This window comes from Brugia malayi, assembly GCF_000002995.4.
Source record: "Brugia malayi strain FR3 genome assembly, contig: Bm_v4_ChrX_scaffold_001, whole genome shotgun sequence".
NCBI lineage: Eukaryota > Metazoa > Nematoda > Chromadorea > Rhabditida > Onchocercidae > Brugia > Brugia malayi.
In genome coordinates this window covers 14,686,226-14,702,955 of record NW_025062479.1, presented here as the reverse complement: position 1 = coordinate 14,702,955, position 16,730 = coordinate 14,686,226, and the positions used below count along the sequence as shown (strand labels likewise).

At 25.5% G+C, this 16,730-nt stretch overlaps 1 protein-coding gene across 2 annotated transcripts; it reads left to right on the top strand.

Moving 5' to 3' along the window:
• Positions 1–488: 488 nt before the first annotated feature.
• Positions 489–16,647, top strand: Bma-tmc-1 (Transmembrane cochlear-expressed protein 2, putative; the record flags this gene model as incomplete). Of its 2 annotated transcripts, XM_043074882.1 has the most annotated exons (29): positions 489–676; positions 1,956–2,141; positions 2,996–3,153; positions 3,277–3,383; positions 3,710–3,826; positions 4,290–4,435; positions 4,890–5,040; positions 5,154–5,336; positions 5,659–5,768; positions 6,146–6,260; positions 6,613–6,825; positions 7,128–7,304; positions 7,603–7,825; positions 8,028–8,137; positions 8,727–8,826; positions 9,200–9,315; positions 9,410–9,538; positions 10,024–10,220; positions 10,679–10,789; positions 11,191–11,316; positions 11,814–11,892; positions 12,354–12,503; positions 12,772–12,941; positions 13,566–13,802; positions 14,104–14,331; positions 15,086–15,370; positions 15,686–15,866; positions 16,300–16,409; positions 16,494–16,647. In XM_043074882.1, 29 exons carry the CDS (start codon positions 489–491, stop codon positions 16,645–16,647), a joined length of 4,557 nt encoding a protein of 1,518 aa, XP_042930816.1. The 2 variants fall into 2 exon arrangements, with proteins under 2 accessions (XP_042930816.1, XP_042930817.1); XM_043074883.1 differs by lacking the exon at positions 14,104–14,331.
• Positions 16,648–16,730: the final 83 nt, after the last annotated feature.

Here is a 16,730-nt window from a genome sequence, read left to right as displayed (position 1 = left end):
GAATGAAATATCACAGATGTTGCATTTCAAGTTTTTTTTAGAGTTTTTTTTTTTTTTTTTTTTTGAAACTTCAGTTGGTATACTCAGAATTTTTTTTTATTTTCTTGTAGTTTAGAAAATTATTTAAAAATTTTATTCGGTTGACTAGTGATTTACAACTAAAAATGTTCAAAAATTTTTGAATTCCAATCTATCTCAAATCTTATCCACTGTAATTCCCAAATATATTTGATGTTGATGCGATCTGTTATTTTCAAAATAATTATGCAATAAAGCTCCATAGGTGAAGATTAATGATTTTAATGGGCTCAAATCGATCATGATCAAAAGAATTTATCCTGCTTAGTAATTCAGTCTTCTACGTAACGTCCTATATTCGTTATTATTACATTGATACGTCAGATACGTCATATCATTGGCAAGATAAATATGGTCATCAGTCATTCATCCTATATTTCACTATCATTACTATTATCATAATTTGAATTATGAGTATTGGTGTTGGTGATGCATCTGCTGTACTACCTCCAGCATTACTGGCACGACCTAGCGTACGTCGGGGCTCCGTTTTTTCGGATTTGGTAACAATTTTTCGCCGAGGTAGTTCGCATCCAAATCGATTGATCCAGCGTCTTTCACGTCCATCAGTTAAACAATCGACAGAAAGCAAAAAGCAGTAAGCTATTTCTTTTAACACAATTATTATCAATTATAGCTACGATTATCGAATTTCGTGATCGTCTCAATTTTTTTTTTTTTTTTTTTGCTGTTACTAATACTACTGTTATTGCTTCTGGTTGATAACGATAATGATAATAAGCTATGTCAAAATATGGATACAATATTGTCGCAATAAATGAGTGTAATAAAGCTAGGAGTTAAATAATGCCTGTTAATTATTTCGATAGCATTTGCTTAAATTGTTAGATATAAATTTAATAATAGTATTTGCTTCTTACTAACATTTTAAATTGTTATCAGTCGAGTCCTACCATTAAACCTGTATCTCAGTACATACACAACGCTTGTTACAAGTAACAGCTGTGAAGTACGTTTGGGAGGGAGCAAAGAAAGAATGCTTTTCATTAAAATTTAACAATCAATCCTTGTCAACAACCACTATCGATATGTTAGTTTTTACTACATTTTCATCATTAATTAGTAAAAGTTTATTTGTTTTTTTTTTTTTTTTTTTTTTTTGAAAACTTCCCAAAAAAAAAAGGAATATGGAATTATCATCATCGTAATTCAATAAAAATTATGTGGTTTTTAGGTAATTGAGAAGACACAATTAAATATTTAAATTAAGCTAAAAATTTTGAATTCATATTTAAATCATAATGTTTGTTACCATATTTAGAAAGAAGGGGAAAGAAATTTAGTCTGAGTTAGAACATACAATTATTAAGTGAGTGTATTAATTATAATAAAGAAAATGAAATTTGAAAGTAACAAAGACAAAAGAACTATCAGCACCTGATATTTGTTTTTTTTGAACAACGAGTAAGTGTGAGTTTAATAAATGAATTTATCCTAGCGATTCCATGAAATAAATCTTAAAGACAACGTTAGATTAAATAATTTGCTTTCAATTAATTGATTTTAAAGAAAAATTTTTAATCTGATAATCATCGAATTATTTTATTAATATTATTGGCACTGTCATCCTATCAATATCGTCCTTTCTCTGATAAGTTAATGCAATTTAATCAATACGGCAATTACTGTTCATTAAACCCGTTTGTTCAAATTAACAATGATTGTTTGAAATGAACATGAAGTTTAGGTATGCTATTTGTAAAAATGTTGACGAATCATTATTCGTATCTCAAAGAGAAGAAATTACTATTATTATTATTAGCATAAAAAATTGTGGTGATTACGGATGGGTAGAAGTTAACATATTGAATTTAAAGATTAGATGGAGGAAATTGTTATGCAAATTAATATTTTAGGGAAACCGGAGAATTTCTTAAGCCAGCAGCATACACAAATGAACCATACCAAGAAGAGGAATCAGAAGAGAGTAATCAGCCAATGAGTCGCCAAGTATTATTGGACAAAATCCGAGAGAAAAAAGAAGTAATTGGAAAATTACGTTGTCAGCCATGGAATATGAATCGTAAGCGACGAACTTTACGGTAATTAGCATATTCATTTCATTTTATTTCTTAAATTTTATCAACTTTTGATAAGATATTATAAAATAAGATTTAAAAAAATATTGCAAAAAGTTCTTATTTTAGCAATTGTCATTTTTTGTTCAGTTTTATCATTAAATTAAAAAATTTAAAAAAACTAACAAGTACGGTACTATGAGTTTTATGGTTGATATTTTTTTTTTTATAATAACAATTATTCAAGATATATAGTCATGATTAGTTATAGCATTATAAATAAAGTTATTTCAAATAAAAAAAGCTTGAAAATTGATGTATAAAATATTAGATTAAAATTTTTCCTCTAAGTTTATATTGTTATTATTTATTTTTTTTAAATAAAAATTTAACACTATTTCTAGGTGAAAAACTACGTATTTCTATGATTTTTTACAACCGAACTTGAATAAAAATGTTATTTTACATTAATATCATTCTGAATGAATTAATTAATGCTTTTTTTTAAGCTCTCATCAGTTCTCACTGTTAATTATTGATGCTTAATAATTCATAAAGTTTTTGAAAAAGAAATTTTTTTTTCAAATTGTATTAATATATCAATAAATTAAAATGAAGAAAGCTCAAAATACGAATGGTTGTTTATAAGTAACTTCTACTTAGAGTTGTAGGAGATAAGTGGAATTTTAGAATCCACTTTTGATTTTTTAAACGAACTGATCATTCATATCATTAGTATCATAATTTGAGAAAAATGGAAAAGTGATTAAAAATTTCTCATTGTTATGCTATTATTTTTAATTAATCATAAATATTGACATTTCAATATCTAACCCAAACTCAAATTGCTTCAATTATTCTTTTTTTTTTTTTAATAGATTAGCGCAGAAATATGTGGCGCAACACGAATCACGGGTATCTAAGACACACTTATTAAAAGTGGAATTGAAGAAAAGATGGGGTGCATTCTGTCGCTGGGCTGATAACGTCAAAATTTACTTAATACCATGGGAAGCTAAAATTAAACGCATTGAAAGTATGTTCTTTAAGTTAAAGTTAAAATTTAACCATGCATTCTACCAAATTCTTTTAATCTCATCTATATATTCTAATAAATAGTTTTGCTTAACAAAACCTTTAAAGTTATCGTTTATTTTAGGTCATTTTGGATCTGTGGTATCCTCATACTTCACGTTTCTTCGTTGGATTGTTTACGTAAATTTGATAATTACCTTAATTATAATCTCATTCATCGTCATTCCAGAGGTTTTCTTTTAGCCTTTTTTTTTTTGCTGATATTAGTGAAATAACTTCAATATTTAATTCCTTTTATATTATGCAGTTCTAAATTAAGTTAATAACAGTGAATTCCTTAATTCATTATATTTTAAACTGAATAAACAGAGAAGCCTTAAGAAAATGACCCAATTTTTCATTGTAGAATGCTTTTTTGTTTATGATAATAATCAAAGTAACACGTGAGTACAAGATGCTACATTACTTGAAAACATTATGTGGAAACGTTAATCAGCACTTTAGCTGGAAGAAATAATATGAAAATAAATTTTCATTAATTTTCGACTTATTTGCAGATGCTAGCGGACGCTGCAGCAGATCCGAATCGCATGAATCGTACTGCATCAAGGAAAATTATTCCATCACAAGAATTAGTACATGCGGATGAATTACAAGTCGTCTCAAATTTTGATGTACTTTCTTGTTTATTATTGACATTATCATCTTCTTAGAAAAATGATGCTTGGCCAATTAGGCCAATTAATTTCCTCAAAAGTTAGAATTTTCGTAAACTATACAATTCTATAATATAATTGTAGCTCTATAATCGTTCATTGGTAATATATTATCATAAAAAAAAAAGCACTTAATGTAACATTTAGAAGACATAATAAAATAGATTATTTTTTGATTATTCCTTAAATTTTTTTATTTTAATTTGATAATTTTGAAGAATTTCGTAGTTCGAACTTGAAAATTTTTGTGATTTGAAATGAATCCAAAGATTAAGTTAGCAAAATGCAATGAATGGAATTATTATAAAACTTAAAATCCTTTCCTTTCCTCAAACTTATGAATAAACAATTTACATTCACTATCATATCATATCAATGAATGATTATTCAACACATCACATTACATTTTTCGTTATTGCAGGGCTATCTTAAATATTCACCACTATTCTACGGTTATTACAGTAATGATGAATTTGTTGGAGCACGGGTACGATATGCTGTACCACTAGCTTATTTTATCATTACTTTATTTGTATTCGGATATAGCTGCTTTGCAATCCTTAGGAAGTTAGCATTCTTTTTTTTTTATTTGTTTCTCTAAAAATTTAATATTTTTGGAGAAAGGTAATAATTTTTGTAAATGATACAGTAATTAAAAGAAGTCTGTAAAACTTTTTCTTTTTCCTTTTTTTTTTTTTGAGAAAAAAGTTTTTAATTTAATTGAAGTCTTTAGTTAAAAACTTTGATTTACAGAGTTTGATATATGTCGAATCCAGTTTCCAGTTTTTAATTAAAAATTGAAAAGCTTAATTGGCTTATATAATTTATATAGCAAAACTTGAAGAAAGCAATTAAATAAGACTCAAAAAAATTTTTTTTTTTTTATTTTCCAAAATGCTAAATTTTTTTAGTGTGAAAATTCTTTGATTAACTTAGCATTTCTTAAAATGAGCATGAATTAGATTAAAATATGGGAAGAGGAAATTTAGATTGAAATATTTTTAACGATTCTTTTTTACAGAATGGCAATGAACGCTCGCTTAAGTAAATTATCAGATAAAAAAACGGATCAGTACATATTCAGTTGGAAGTTATTTGGCGGTTGGGACTATACGATCGGTAATAGCGAAACAGCCAGTAATACTGCTATGGCTATTGTCATCAAACTTAGAGTATGTCTATCTGTTTACTTCGCTCTACAAATGAAATTTATTCATTTTCATTTGGATTGTTTTTCTTCAGATTTAAACTAATTTATTTGATAATATATTTGCATATATTATAGGAATCAATTATGGAATGTCGAGTAAACTCGGAGAAAAAATTTAAACCGTTACTTTTCTTGGCTCGTGTAATAGCGAATGCTATCATTCTAGCAATGCTTGCATTTTCCATTTATACGATCTCATTTGCTGTTCAGACATCAGAAACAGTCGAGAAAACTGGCAATTTATTCACAAAGAATCAAGTCTCTTTTAATTTCAAAATGATAATAAAATGTTTCTTAATAATTTTTCATATTTAATTATTCTTAGATTTATACTATTACTTTCTAAAATAGTAAGAAATATTATTGTAGTAGCAGGAATGATTGGAATCTTATTAGTAGTTCGAGTTATTTTTTCACCGTTTGAATTTTATCAAAAGTTTCTTTCTAACTTCGAAAGTGAGGTGTTATCATTAGAATGTCAATCAATTTCTTATCACAAGTATATTAGTAAAGTACTTTTAGTATAAAAACGAAATTTGTTGCTTTTCTTGAATTAAGCAAATATTTTGGTAGTGTGTAGGTACCCACAATAATTGCCACCATAACCAATGTTTTTCCAATGATTTTTGATCTTATCGGTCAAATTGAAAGATATCATCCACGAACAGCGCTTCGAGCACATTTAACAAGGTATGAAACAATCACAATTCATTAATAGCGTTAGTGATTATACCTAACACTTAAGTTTGACTTCTATATTTTTTAAAAAAATGAAAAAAAAATATAAAATTACAGAAAAATTTCTCATGAATGTCCGAAATTGTTGAAATTATTAAAATATTTTTGGCAATAAAATAATTTAAATTCTTTAAAAAAAACAATAAATAAATATGTGAAAAATTAATGACTTTCTTACTATCACTTTCAGAAGCATAAATGAAATTACAATGATTAAAACTGAAGGTTAGAGTGATAAATTTATATGTAAGCTGATAAGTTTCATTATTTTTTATTGTTTATGTGGATGGAATAAGATATGTTTGAAATTGATAAATAAGACAATTTAGAGTTTTGGTTCTCTATGTGCTCAACTATATTACATTTATCATAGCCCTATTTGAAAAGCTTGATAAAATTCGTGATGATGAATTGATGAAAATTATTAACGAGCAAAATGCTATGGTATTCGTCTTTCTATTTTTCATTTCAATAGAATGATCTCATTTATTTTGTTCTTTTGAGATAATTTGTCAAACATTCATCTCATTCATTAATTCTTATCAGTATTTTCTATGGTAAATGATAAATTTTGTGATAATAAAGAAAATCAGTCCATCAGAATATTATTATTATCATTACATTTGTATAATTTTGAAAAAAAAAAAAGAAAAAAAAAGCAGGATAAAATTGCTATATTTCATTATTTTCTTATTTTTAATCTTTCCAACATTTTTCAAACGAATAAAAAAGGTTTTTTCTTCTCCTAATTTGAAATTTCAAATGCAACTTGTAAACTAAATATTTTTAATTGCAGTTTCTTCATGATGAGCAGCAATATTCGACATCAACCAAATTTCACAGTCGTAATTTTGTTAATACTGAACAAGCTAATATGTTTGCTAAGACATCTTTAGAACGTTTCTCCAATCTGTACCAAAAATCATCGTTTACTAAGGATGAAATACGTCAAAAACGTCAAACATTGTATAATATAAAATCATCAGCTAAATTTCCGGCTGGTACCATAGTTAGTTCATAATTTTATCATTTCTAATTTCACTATGTGTGAGCTATAGATTCAAAAAATTTCTGAAGAAAAAAAAAAATAAAAGTGTCAGTGATTCATTAATTGGAAATTGAATCTATCATTTTGATTCATCCTTATTTCTTTTATCTAATTCAATTAAATCACAAAAAATTTTTTTCATATATCCATAATTTACATTATGTAATTATACGTATACGTATTTTTAATACACGTACGTAAACTGTACATATTTTTAATCAAATTTTTCAATAGTATTTTAAATATGTATCCGTCTTTCTTAGGTAGAATCACATTATGGTCCTATTGGTTTAAATAATCCAAGTGCATTGCTAGCTAATAAAAGTTATCCATGGCAACAAGGAAGATTTCAAGCAATACGAATTGGTCCACCGTCACTCCCAACTTTTCCAATCCCACCTCTTCCACCTAATCCAACCTTAAATACCAGTGTCCTTACCGTATGCATTTTTGTTTTTCCTTCTTTTCATACTGTTATGTATTTATATTTTTTTTTACATACGTAAGTACACTGTACATATTTTTAATATACGTATGTGAACTGCACATATTTTTTTAGATAGAATCACATTATGACTCTGTTGCTGTACAAAAAAATATTGTTTTCTTCGCAAATGTATTTATGATTAAATAGTTATTTATTTACAAGTTATATCAATCAATTTTTTTATCAATCATTAATCCATAATTCAAAGTTGAAATCAAAAATTTTTTAAATATTTCCCATATTATTTCTAGGAATTAGGCCCACACTGGCAATTACAATCAATATGGCAATCACCAAAAACTATGATCTTAACGACAGCAGCAGCAACAACAGTAGATACATCGTCACAAGATTCATCAAAAATTGTCGCAAAAACGAAGGCACGGATTCCATGGAGTAATAAAAGAAGACCAAAACCAGCCAAAATATTTATAAAAACAACTTCTGCTCCAATTATAACGTTTGATTCAAAAGGTAACTTATTAAATGATAAATCTTTCTTTTTTTTTAAAAAAAAAAAAAAAAAAAAGATTCTTTTATGATCATTAAAAAATACTTTTTTTTTTTAAAAAAGTGAAAATTGGTGTAATTTTAAAATTTAATATCAGTGATACAAAAGCACTTATATCTCTCATAGATATTTGAAGATATAATTTAAGAACTGATAAAATTTCAGCTGATATAATCCAGGAAAATTATACGATTGCCCCTATAATATCTGATAAAATGAATGAAAATGAAACAATCGTAACATCTTCCAATTCCACCACAGATAATGACACAATGGTGCATATTCATAATATTTGTGAATAATTGAAATGATAATAGATTAGTGTATTTTCACTTCTGTAAATGAAATATAATTGGATATAGATATGATGAAAGTAATATAATAATTAGTTATGGATTCATTTAACAAAATACTAACGTTATAGCATGAATAGTTTAACAAAAACAAAATCAATAAGATGAACTAATAATTAAATTAATTTCTTAGCAAGAATATAAAAATTACAACGAGAAAATTTGTTATATTATTTAGAATGTCATGAAGTTAATGAAAATATGCTGTAGGATGATATATATAATTCTAATTTGGTATTATTTTGCTACATATAAGATATTTTAAATTATATATAACAAAGTTTCGCTCTGCAGTTCCTGTATTCTTGCCAAGAATTTAATTTAATTTTAGTTTAATTATTATTAATTCATTCTAAAAGATGATAATTGTTATTGCATCAGGATAGTATTAGTTAAAATAATATTAATTAAAATAATTAGACAAAAAAATTCATTTACAAATTAAAAGCTATTACTGAATGGAAATTGATGACAAAATTGAGGAGTTAAAGTTTTATTTATTTTATTTCAGCTAGTGATTGCTGTAGATCGAATGGCGGAAGGGATATCAGAGCAGAAGATTTCATCAAATGAATCCGGAAAAATAATTGTTGATGATAGATATTTTAAAGGTTTGTATCATGAAATGTATTGAAACCAATTTTTTTTTTGATATTAACTTTTACAACATAGCTTGGAGTTTCTTACTATATTAAATTATCAAATAAAAATAAAATTTAAAAATTGTGACTGATATTTTCTGCGTTAATTTTATTTTCGAATTTTAATATTTAATCGGTTTTTTTAATCTTTAAGTTTCGACCAAATTAATTTTCATTTTAAATCTCTTGATTTTTTTGATATGCATCGCAATTTTTTATTTGGTTTTTGAATATACTTCAATGTTGTTATTTTTTTTTTAAGTTTTAAATTTTTAAAGAAGCTTTGTTAATTTCTATACTAAAAAAAGGTATGAGGTAAATGTAAAGAGATTTTTTTTTGCAGTATCAAATGATGCGTTTAATAATAGGACACTTTATCAAGCTCGAAAGCAAGCAAGTATAACCATTGATGAGGCAGAAATAGGAACTAATTTTTGTTGGGAAACAATGATTGGGCAGGTAATTAATCACTGTTATCATTTCTATTACTGATAGTTATTAACATTGTTAATATTTTACTAAGTGAATTTCTTAATTTAATTCTTATATTTAGGAGATTGCAAAATTAGTCACAATGGATCTTATAATAACTATTGCATCTATATTCATTATTGATTTCTTTCGTGATTTATGGATTAAATATTGTAATTCGTGGTGGTGTTGGAATATGGAAACTACTTTTGTTTGTTTTATATTTCTTTTCAATAATTAATTTGACTAATGAAACTAATTATTATACTGCATTGAATAGTTTAAGCCGAAAAAAATTGAGGCTATATAATATAGATTGTAAACACTTTATAATTTGTTATCAAGTTATCATATCATTATAAACAATTAAAAATTTTCAACGAATGCCTAATGAAATAATCAAATTACATATATATATATATATATATATATATATATAGATTTTAATTTATTTCGATTTATTATTTCAGTTTATCAGATTTATTTCAATTTATTTATTTCAGTTTATATGTTATTTAGATTTCAATTTATATTTCCATAATGAAGTATATCACTTACTGATTTTCTTTGTTACTCTAATAATGAAATTATAATATGCAATGAATAATATTATTAAAAGAAACAAAATTTTTTTTTTTCATTTCTCTAAGAAAGAAGTAATTCTTAAATGGTATAGCTAATGCAATAGTATTTCAGCCTGAGTATGGAGAATTTAAGGTAGCAGAAAATGTACTTCATATTATTAATAATCAAGGTATGGTATGGCTTGGATTATTTTTTGCACCATTATTACCTGCATTAAATAATCTTAAATTAATCGTTTTGATGTATATTCGAGGTTGGGCATGTATGACATGTAATGTACCTGCACGTGAAATATTTCGCGCTTCAAGGTTTCTCTTTTTTTTGCAGTTTTTTTTTCCAAGGTTATATAACCATAAAATTTCAACTTTTATGTTATGAAATACTTGAAAGATGTATTGCAGAATTTGTTGAGAGCATAATGTATAAATAATTAAGTATTAAATTATAATATATACATATTTTAAGTATACCTTTGTAAGAAGAATAATAATTCAATAACATAAGTTTCTAGTATCTAGTATAAATTGTCAGCATTGAGATAATATTATTTAATTCAATTACTTAATAAAAATTTTGACTCTAGAATAAACATTTGCTTGCCAGATTTATTCAGCATTTCAAAAAACAAAAACAAAAATAAAAAAAAAAGGAAGATGGAATGGAAGTGTTTGATAAAGTTACTTTTCTTTGTATTCATTTACAACATACTATTTACAAATAACTTTTTGTTATCAAAGAAGAAAAATAAATACTTTTTTAAATTCAGATCTAGTAATTTTTATTTAATGGTATTACTTCTTTGGCTATTACTTTGTACATTACCTGTTGGTTATGTGATTGCTTCCAAGAAACCATCTTCTTCATGTGGACCTTTTGCGTTTGTTTATATTTTTTAATTTCTTAAAATCTTAATGTTTCTATTAGATTTATTAGGATAATATTTTTTTTTTCTTGATATTATCAAAAATTTTTACTAATACGATCGGAAAATTTCAATAATATCATTAAAAATTTGCTTTTTAATTTTTGATTTAATCAAAAAGAGAATTATTTGCTAATATTCGAGTATATGAAACTATTGCATTATCAGTTTAATTATTAAAGTATGATTAAATTTTTATGCTATGCTAAATAAATGATAAAAATTTTCATTTATTTTAGGCGTTAGATTTTTTACTTTATCAAATGATAGATTAATATTTGTATATTTCTATTCTAATAAAATAATTTTCTCATCAAATAATTACAAAAAAAAAGTACGAATTGTTTTATTTTTAGTGGCTATACTAGATTTTACTACGTTCTAACACAAATGTTAGAAGGTCGATTGGATAGCAAAGTGATAAATTGGCTCAGATATATTGCCTCGCCAGGTGTTGTTATACCAGTTCTTCTACTTCTCATGTAATCTTTTTGTTTTTTTCTTTTTGATCGAAAAATTTGTCATAAAAATTTATCGAAATTTTTATTATTAAAATTTATTGCTGCCAAAAAAAAAATTATTATTAAGTTAAAAATTTATTAATTTATCATTAAAAATTTTATTATTAATGTAAAATATAAAATAAACTTAATTACTTTAGCTCTACAACTTTATTCTTTTATTGCTAATATTGTTATATATGTATATATATATATATATTTCAATCAATATTTTTGTCGACTTATGATAATTTAGAAGTTGTATGATCATTGCATTTTGGTAGATAAATTGCAGTATTTGATATTAAATGGAAGATTTATCATTGTCGTCTTTTTCTATCATTCCAAAAAAAAAAGTAAAAACATCTTTTTCTACCAAAAAAAAAGAAAAAAGAAATCATATCTAATTCAAAATTACATCTATTATTCAATGAAAGTTAGCACAGAATGGAGGAAAAAAATAAGTAAAATAATTTCAGGCTAATCATTTATTTCTTAGTATCATTAGTACGTGGGTTACGAAAAACAAACAATGACCTTCAGCAGCAGCTTATACATGTTAGAATTTAATATATCATTTTGTAAGGTATTATCTAATTATGATTTATCACAACAACAAAAGATAATTAATGAGAAGTTTTATCCATAAAGTTTTCATTTTTTGTTATTAAAAAATAACTTCTATCATAATGATTTGTGAAATAGCGAAAATTACTTCTTTTCTTGTACAAAAGATTTTGTATAGTATGTTCTAAGTATTATTTTGGCACTTGAACATTGATTAAAAAATTTTGTTTATCATTATTTTGATAAGTGAAATAGATCAATGCTGAATTTTCCAACCAAAAAAAGAAAAAATTTTAAATCAGTCGAAAAATAATTTCTAACAAATAATATTTATATTGTTTAGTATATCTCAAGTACATGAAAATGTGAGAAAATTCTAAACAATCATTATTTGTTATTTCTTTTTGATTTTTTTTTTTTGAAAAAAAAAGGTAAGTTAAAAAAAATTTTAGGAAAGAACAGAAGAAAAGAAGAAAATATTCGAATTAGCTGGTACTGCACAGAGAAAAGTTTCTCAAAAACGACAAAAGAAAAAACAAGTTGTTACCTATTTACCATTAGTTGAGCAAAAACGACGAGAACCATGGCGATATTATAATGGAGTAATTTTATTTTTCATTTTAATTCTTTCTTTTTAATCATTAAAAAAGTAATTGATAAGAATAAAATTTTATAGATGCTATTTATTTAAAAATTTTGAAGTGTTTAATCGTAATAGTTAATTTTTGTTCAAAATATCACTTTTATATTTTAATCATTAATATTCCAGCCTCGCTTTTGACGTCTAATATGAATATTAATGTTGAGTATTTATTAAAGTATTACTTATAATAACATAGTATTACTTATAATAGTATGATATATTTTCAGCAAGAATACGATTCATCGTTGTGCGTTACAGACGAGACTAGCGCTATAACAACGCCAAATTCTGAGCAGTCAGTTTCACCAAAGCATTTGAAAATCGGACAACTATTATCAAAACCAACAATTCAACATGAATCTGTAGAAATTCTCGAACCTATGCAACAAAAAATCACGTATTACTTTTTTTAGTTTCAAATCACGTATTAATTTTTTCCAGGTTTTTTTTTTTTTTAAAGTAATGTTAAATTATGATCCAAAAAATTTCTGATATTTTAATCATAGTTAAAAGAATGAACTTTCATTCTTGCTGTTTTGAAAATTTCCTTTGCTTAATAGCAGCATTTCTAATAAATAAGAAAACATAATGTAAACCAGAAGGCAACAAATTGAATAGGTAAAGTAATAAACATGAAAAACTTAGTCTTTTATATTATCGAAAAAAAAAAGGGGCGGCTCGTTTTCATTCCATAAAATGGTATGATTATAGAGCTTTTTATCTCAATGTTGCTGATTATTTCTTAGCATTCATTTAAGTTTCATTAATTAATTTAATTTTAATGGATAACCTAATCATCATGAATTTTGAATTTTGAGCCCATTTATAATTTCTAGATATATAATTAGTAAATTGACTAAGTTGATTGTTATATAATTCATTTCCTTTGACTTTATTAGATATATTAAAGTTAGAATGTTGGATGAATCAACGATATAAGCTTAATAGGAAGCATTTTGTTTCAGCTATGATTATTATTTATTTGAACTTTGAATGAATGATTATATCAGAATATTTATAGCCAAGAAAAAAATATGAATGAGGAAAATGGAAACAAAAGTGAAATAGAATCTAAAGAGTTATTTCCACTATCAAATGGCAATGTGAAAGATTGGTTTCAAAATATTGATGATAATAATGATAACGATGATAATGATGATAATGGTGATAATGATGATAATGATGGTGAGAGAAGTGAGGTACAATCCTATAATGTTGAGAGTGATGTAGTGGAAGAAGCTACATCAGAGGAAGTACGGTAAGATCTATTCCAATCATTTCAATAATTTCTCTATCTAAAATTTTATGCTATCACTTTGTAGAATATTTTTTGTTTGTTTTAAAATGATATACACTGAATTGTAATTTTAGTAAACCGTTAAACTTATTAGTTTGCATGTTATTTGTACACATTTTATTTTTTTAATCTATTTTATGTATTACTTCAACTTTTAATGCTTGATGGAGTATTAATTAAATAATTAATTTGCATATTAAAAAAGTGGAAAAAAAATCTTTTGTTTATGTTTTTTACTCCTTCTTTTTTTTCTTTTTTCAAGCAATTTAATGCGTCGGTTAACCAAATCAATGCGTGGTTCAACGGTTTCTCTAGTTATTTCGCCAAAAAATGACTCATCTGGTACAGTAATTAATCCTATCACTGTACTTTTTCCAACATTATCCATTAGACGAGGTGATTCTCGATCAGCACTTAGTCACTATCATTTATCAAATCTATCACCATACGACAAATTCAGTAATTCGTCATCTTTCTGCAATTTGCATTGGTACTATGATTATGATTTCTTCTTTCATTCATTTAGAATTCAATCAAATTTCATTAGCTACATTATGGATGATTGCTATGCTAGTGTAAAATTTAATCATCTATTTATTTTTAAATGATATTTGCAAATGGTATAATTTTATCATTCAAGAGAAATTTTGAAAATAATGCTTTTTATCAAATTATTTTATGATTTTATGTCTTACTTTTAAACATCAATCATTGAACAACTTTTAATATTTAATAGAAATTTTTATATTTAATGAAGCATGAAAAAAAAATCTTTTTTTCGTAAAGTGAAATATCAAAACAATTATACAATTATATATGCGAAAAAAATATAAGATTTGAGGTTGAATAAAAACGGCAGAAAAAAGTTGTGACATTTTATTCTTTTCCTTAAACAATCGCTTATTTTTATTAATGTTATAGGTGATACTACCACTATTAATCTAACCGCATATTTGCTTAAGTTTCTGAGTATTATATTGCTTACTAATATATTCTTTCGGTTTGATGCTAATTTAAATTATTTTGCGGTACTGCATCTATATTAATAAATTTATGTACAAATTAGAATTTTTTTTTTCTATCTTGTCTTACTAATATCACACGAATAACGAAGTAATCATTTTACTCATTAGAATTAGAATAATTTAATGCTTAACATCATTCAACGTTTTTTTTTTTTTTTCGTCGATGTTTTACCTTTGTTTTTTTATTTATTCTCGAAAAAAAAAAAAAAAATTCTTTAGGTTGGCCGATAGTTCATTGTTCAATAAGCCATCACAACATGAATCTAAAATGAATAAAGCAATGCAGTCATCCTCAGCACTACTATACGGATCATCAATGCATTATCAATCGCCAAGCCCAAGCGAAATTCACATTCCCACCTCACAGCTACATTTTGCGCCAACGATTTCAAAAGACGAAAACATAACAAAGCAAACTATTTTCAGTGCTAATCCACAAATACCAGAGATTGTTGATACACAAACCAAAAAACCCAAAATTTCTCATTCCACAAATCGTTTAAGGTAAGAAATTTTTGCAAATTGTTGAATTAAATTCAATAAAGTAACCAATTTATTCCCGAATTTCGATTCTTTTATTCGAATGGGAATTGATTTTTTGAAGATAACATTTGTTTTAAAATATAGATAATTTAATTGGTATTTAAATCAGGAAGAATATTTTAAAGATTACCTATACCATTGTAAAAATATACAAGTTAAGACTGCAACAATAGTAACATAACACTATCAAAATATATCATGCGATAACCAACATTAAGATTATTATTATTATATTCTTAGCAATTTTTTTAAGTAATTTCAAAAATTGATGAGCAGGGAAAGTAATATCAAAGATATAAAACATGAATTTGTTCCTTGGCCATCAGTGAAAGAAGCTCAATCACAAGTCTCCGAATTTTCACAACAACAACAGAAATCAATGATCGATTTTGGCGATGATCACCTAACGAAAAGCATTTCACCTCATTCACCTTCCATGAAAACCGATGACTTTGAAGTTTTTATTTTGTATTTTCATTTAAAAATATGTCATGCATTTGTTGTGCTAAGATCAAATTATGCTAAACAGAATCTAACTCTGTTCCTAGAAGATTGAAATGAGCATAAAGAGAAAATATGAATTAACAAACTGTAGAATTATTGATTAATAAAGTTCAAAACTTAACTGTAGATAGTTTCACGATAGAATTGATTAGAACGAGCAGTTGACAGTTCTAATCGAAGATTTTTTCTGAAAGCTAATGTATGGATGGGTTTGATGCTAACATATATTAATATAAACTGCATTAAATGATCATTTATTTCATCGATATTACGTAATGTCATTTAGTAATCTTCCGGACTCTTTTGACTGGTTATACTTTCAAGTAAAACTGATTATGAAATATTTCCTGTTGAGTGTCTCCTGTATAAAACAAAATAACTTTTAGGACAATTCCTCAACATCTCAACAACATCAACGTCGCTTTCGTATATCAGTTTCACCATCACGACGCTTTCAAACTCAAAGTGGTCCTTCTGAAAGTGATACCGATACTAGGTAATATAGTATCTTTTTTTTTTGCGTAGTTGCATTTTTTTATATATTAATTGAATTAGGTTTAAACTAATTTTTAAATTTTAGCACTGGAAAACGCCGTTATGTAATTAGGCAAGAGATATTGCCAGATTCGACAATAAGTGTTAACGTAAGTGATAGCGGGACGTCATATCGAAAATCATCAATTCATTCCTCAAAACCGACCGAAGTCGATAATCGTAAAGACCAACAATATTAATTATTTAGTTGACGTTTCATCAATACTTTGCAATCAAAGTGTAATGTTTTGAAAGTTATTTTTGTGTAACTTATTGATTGCAT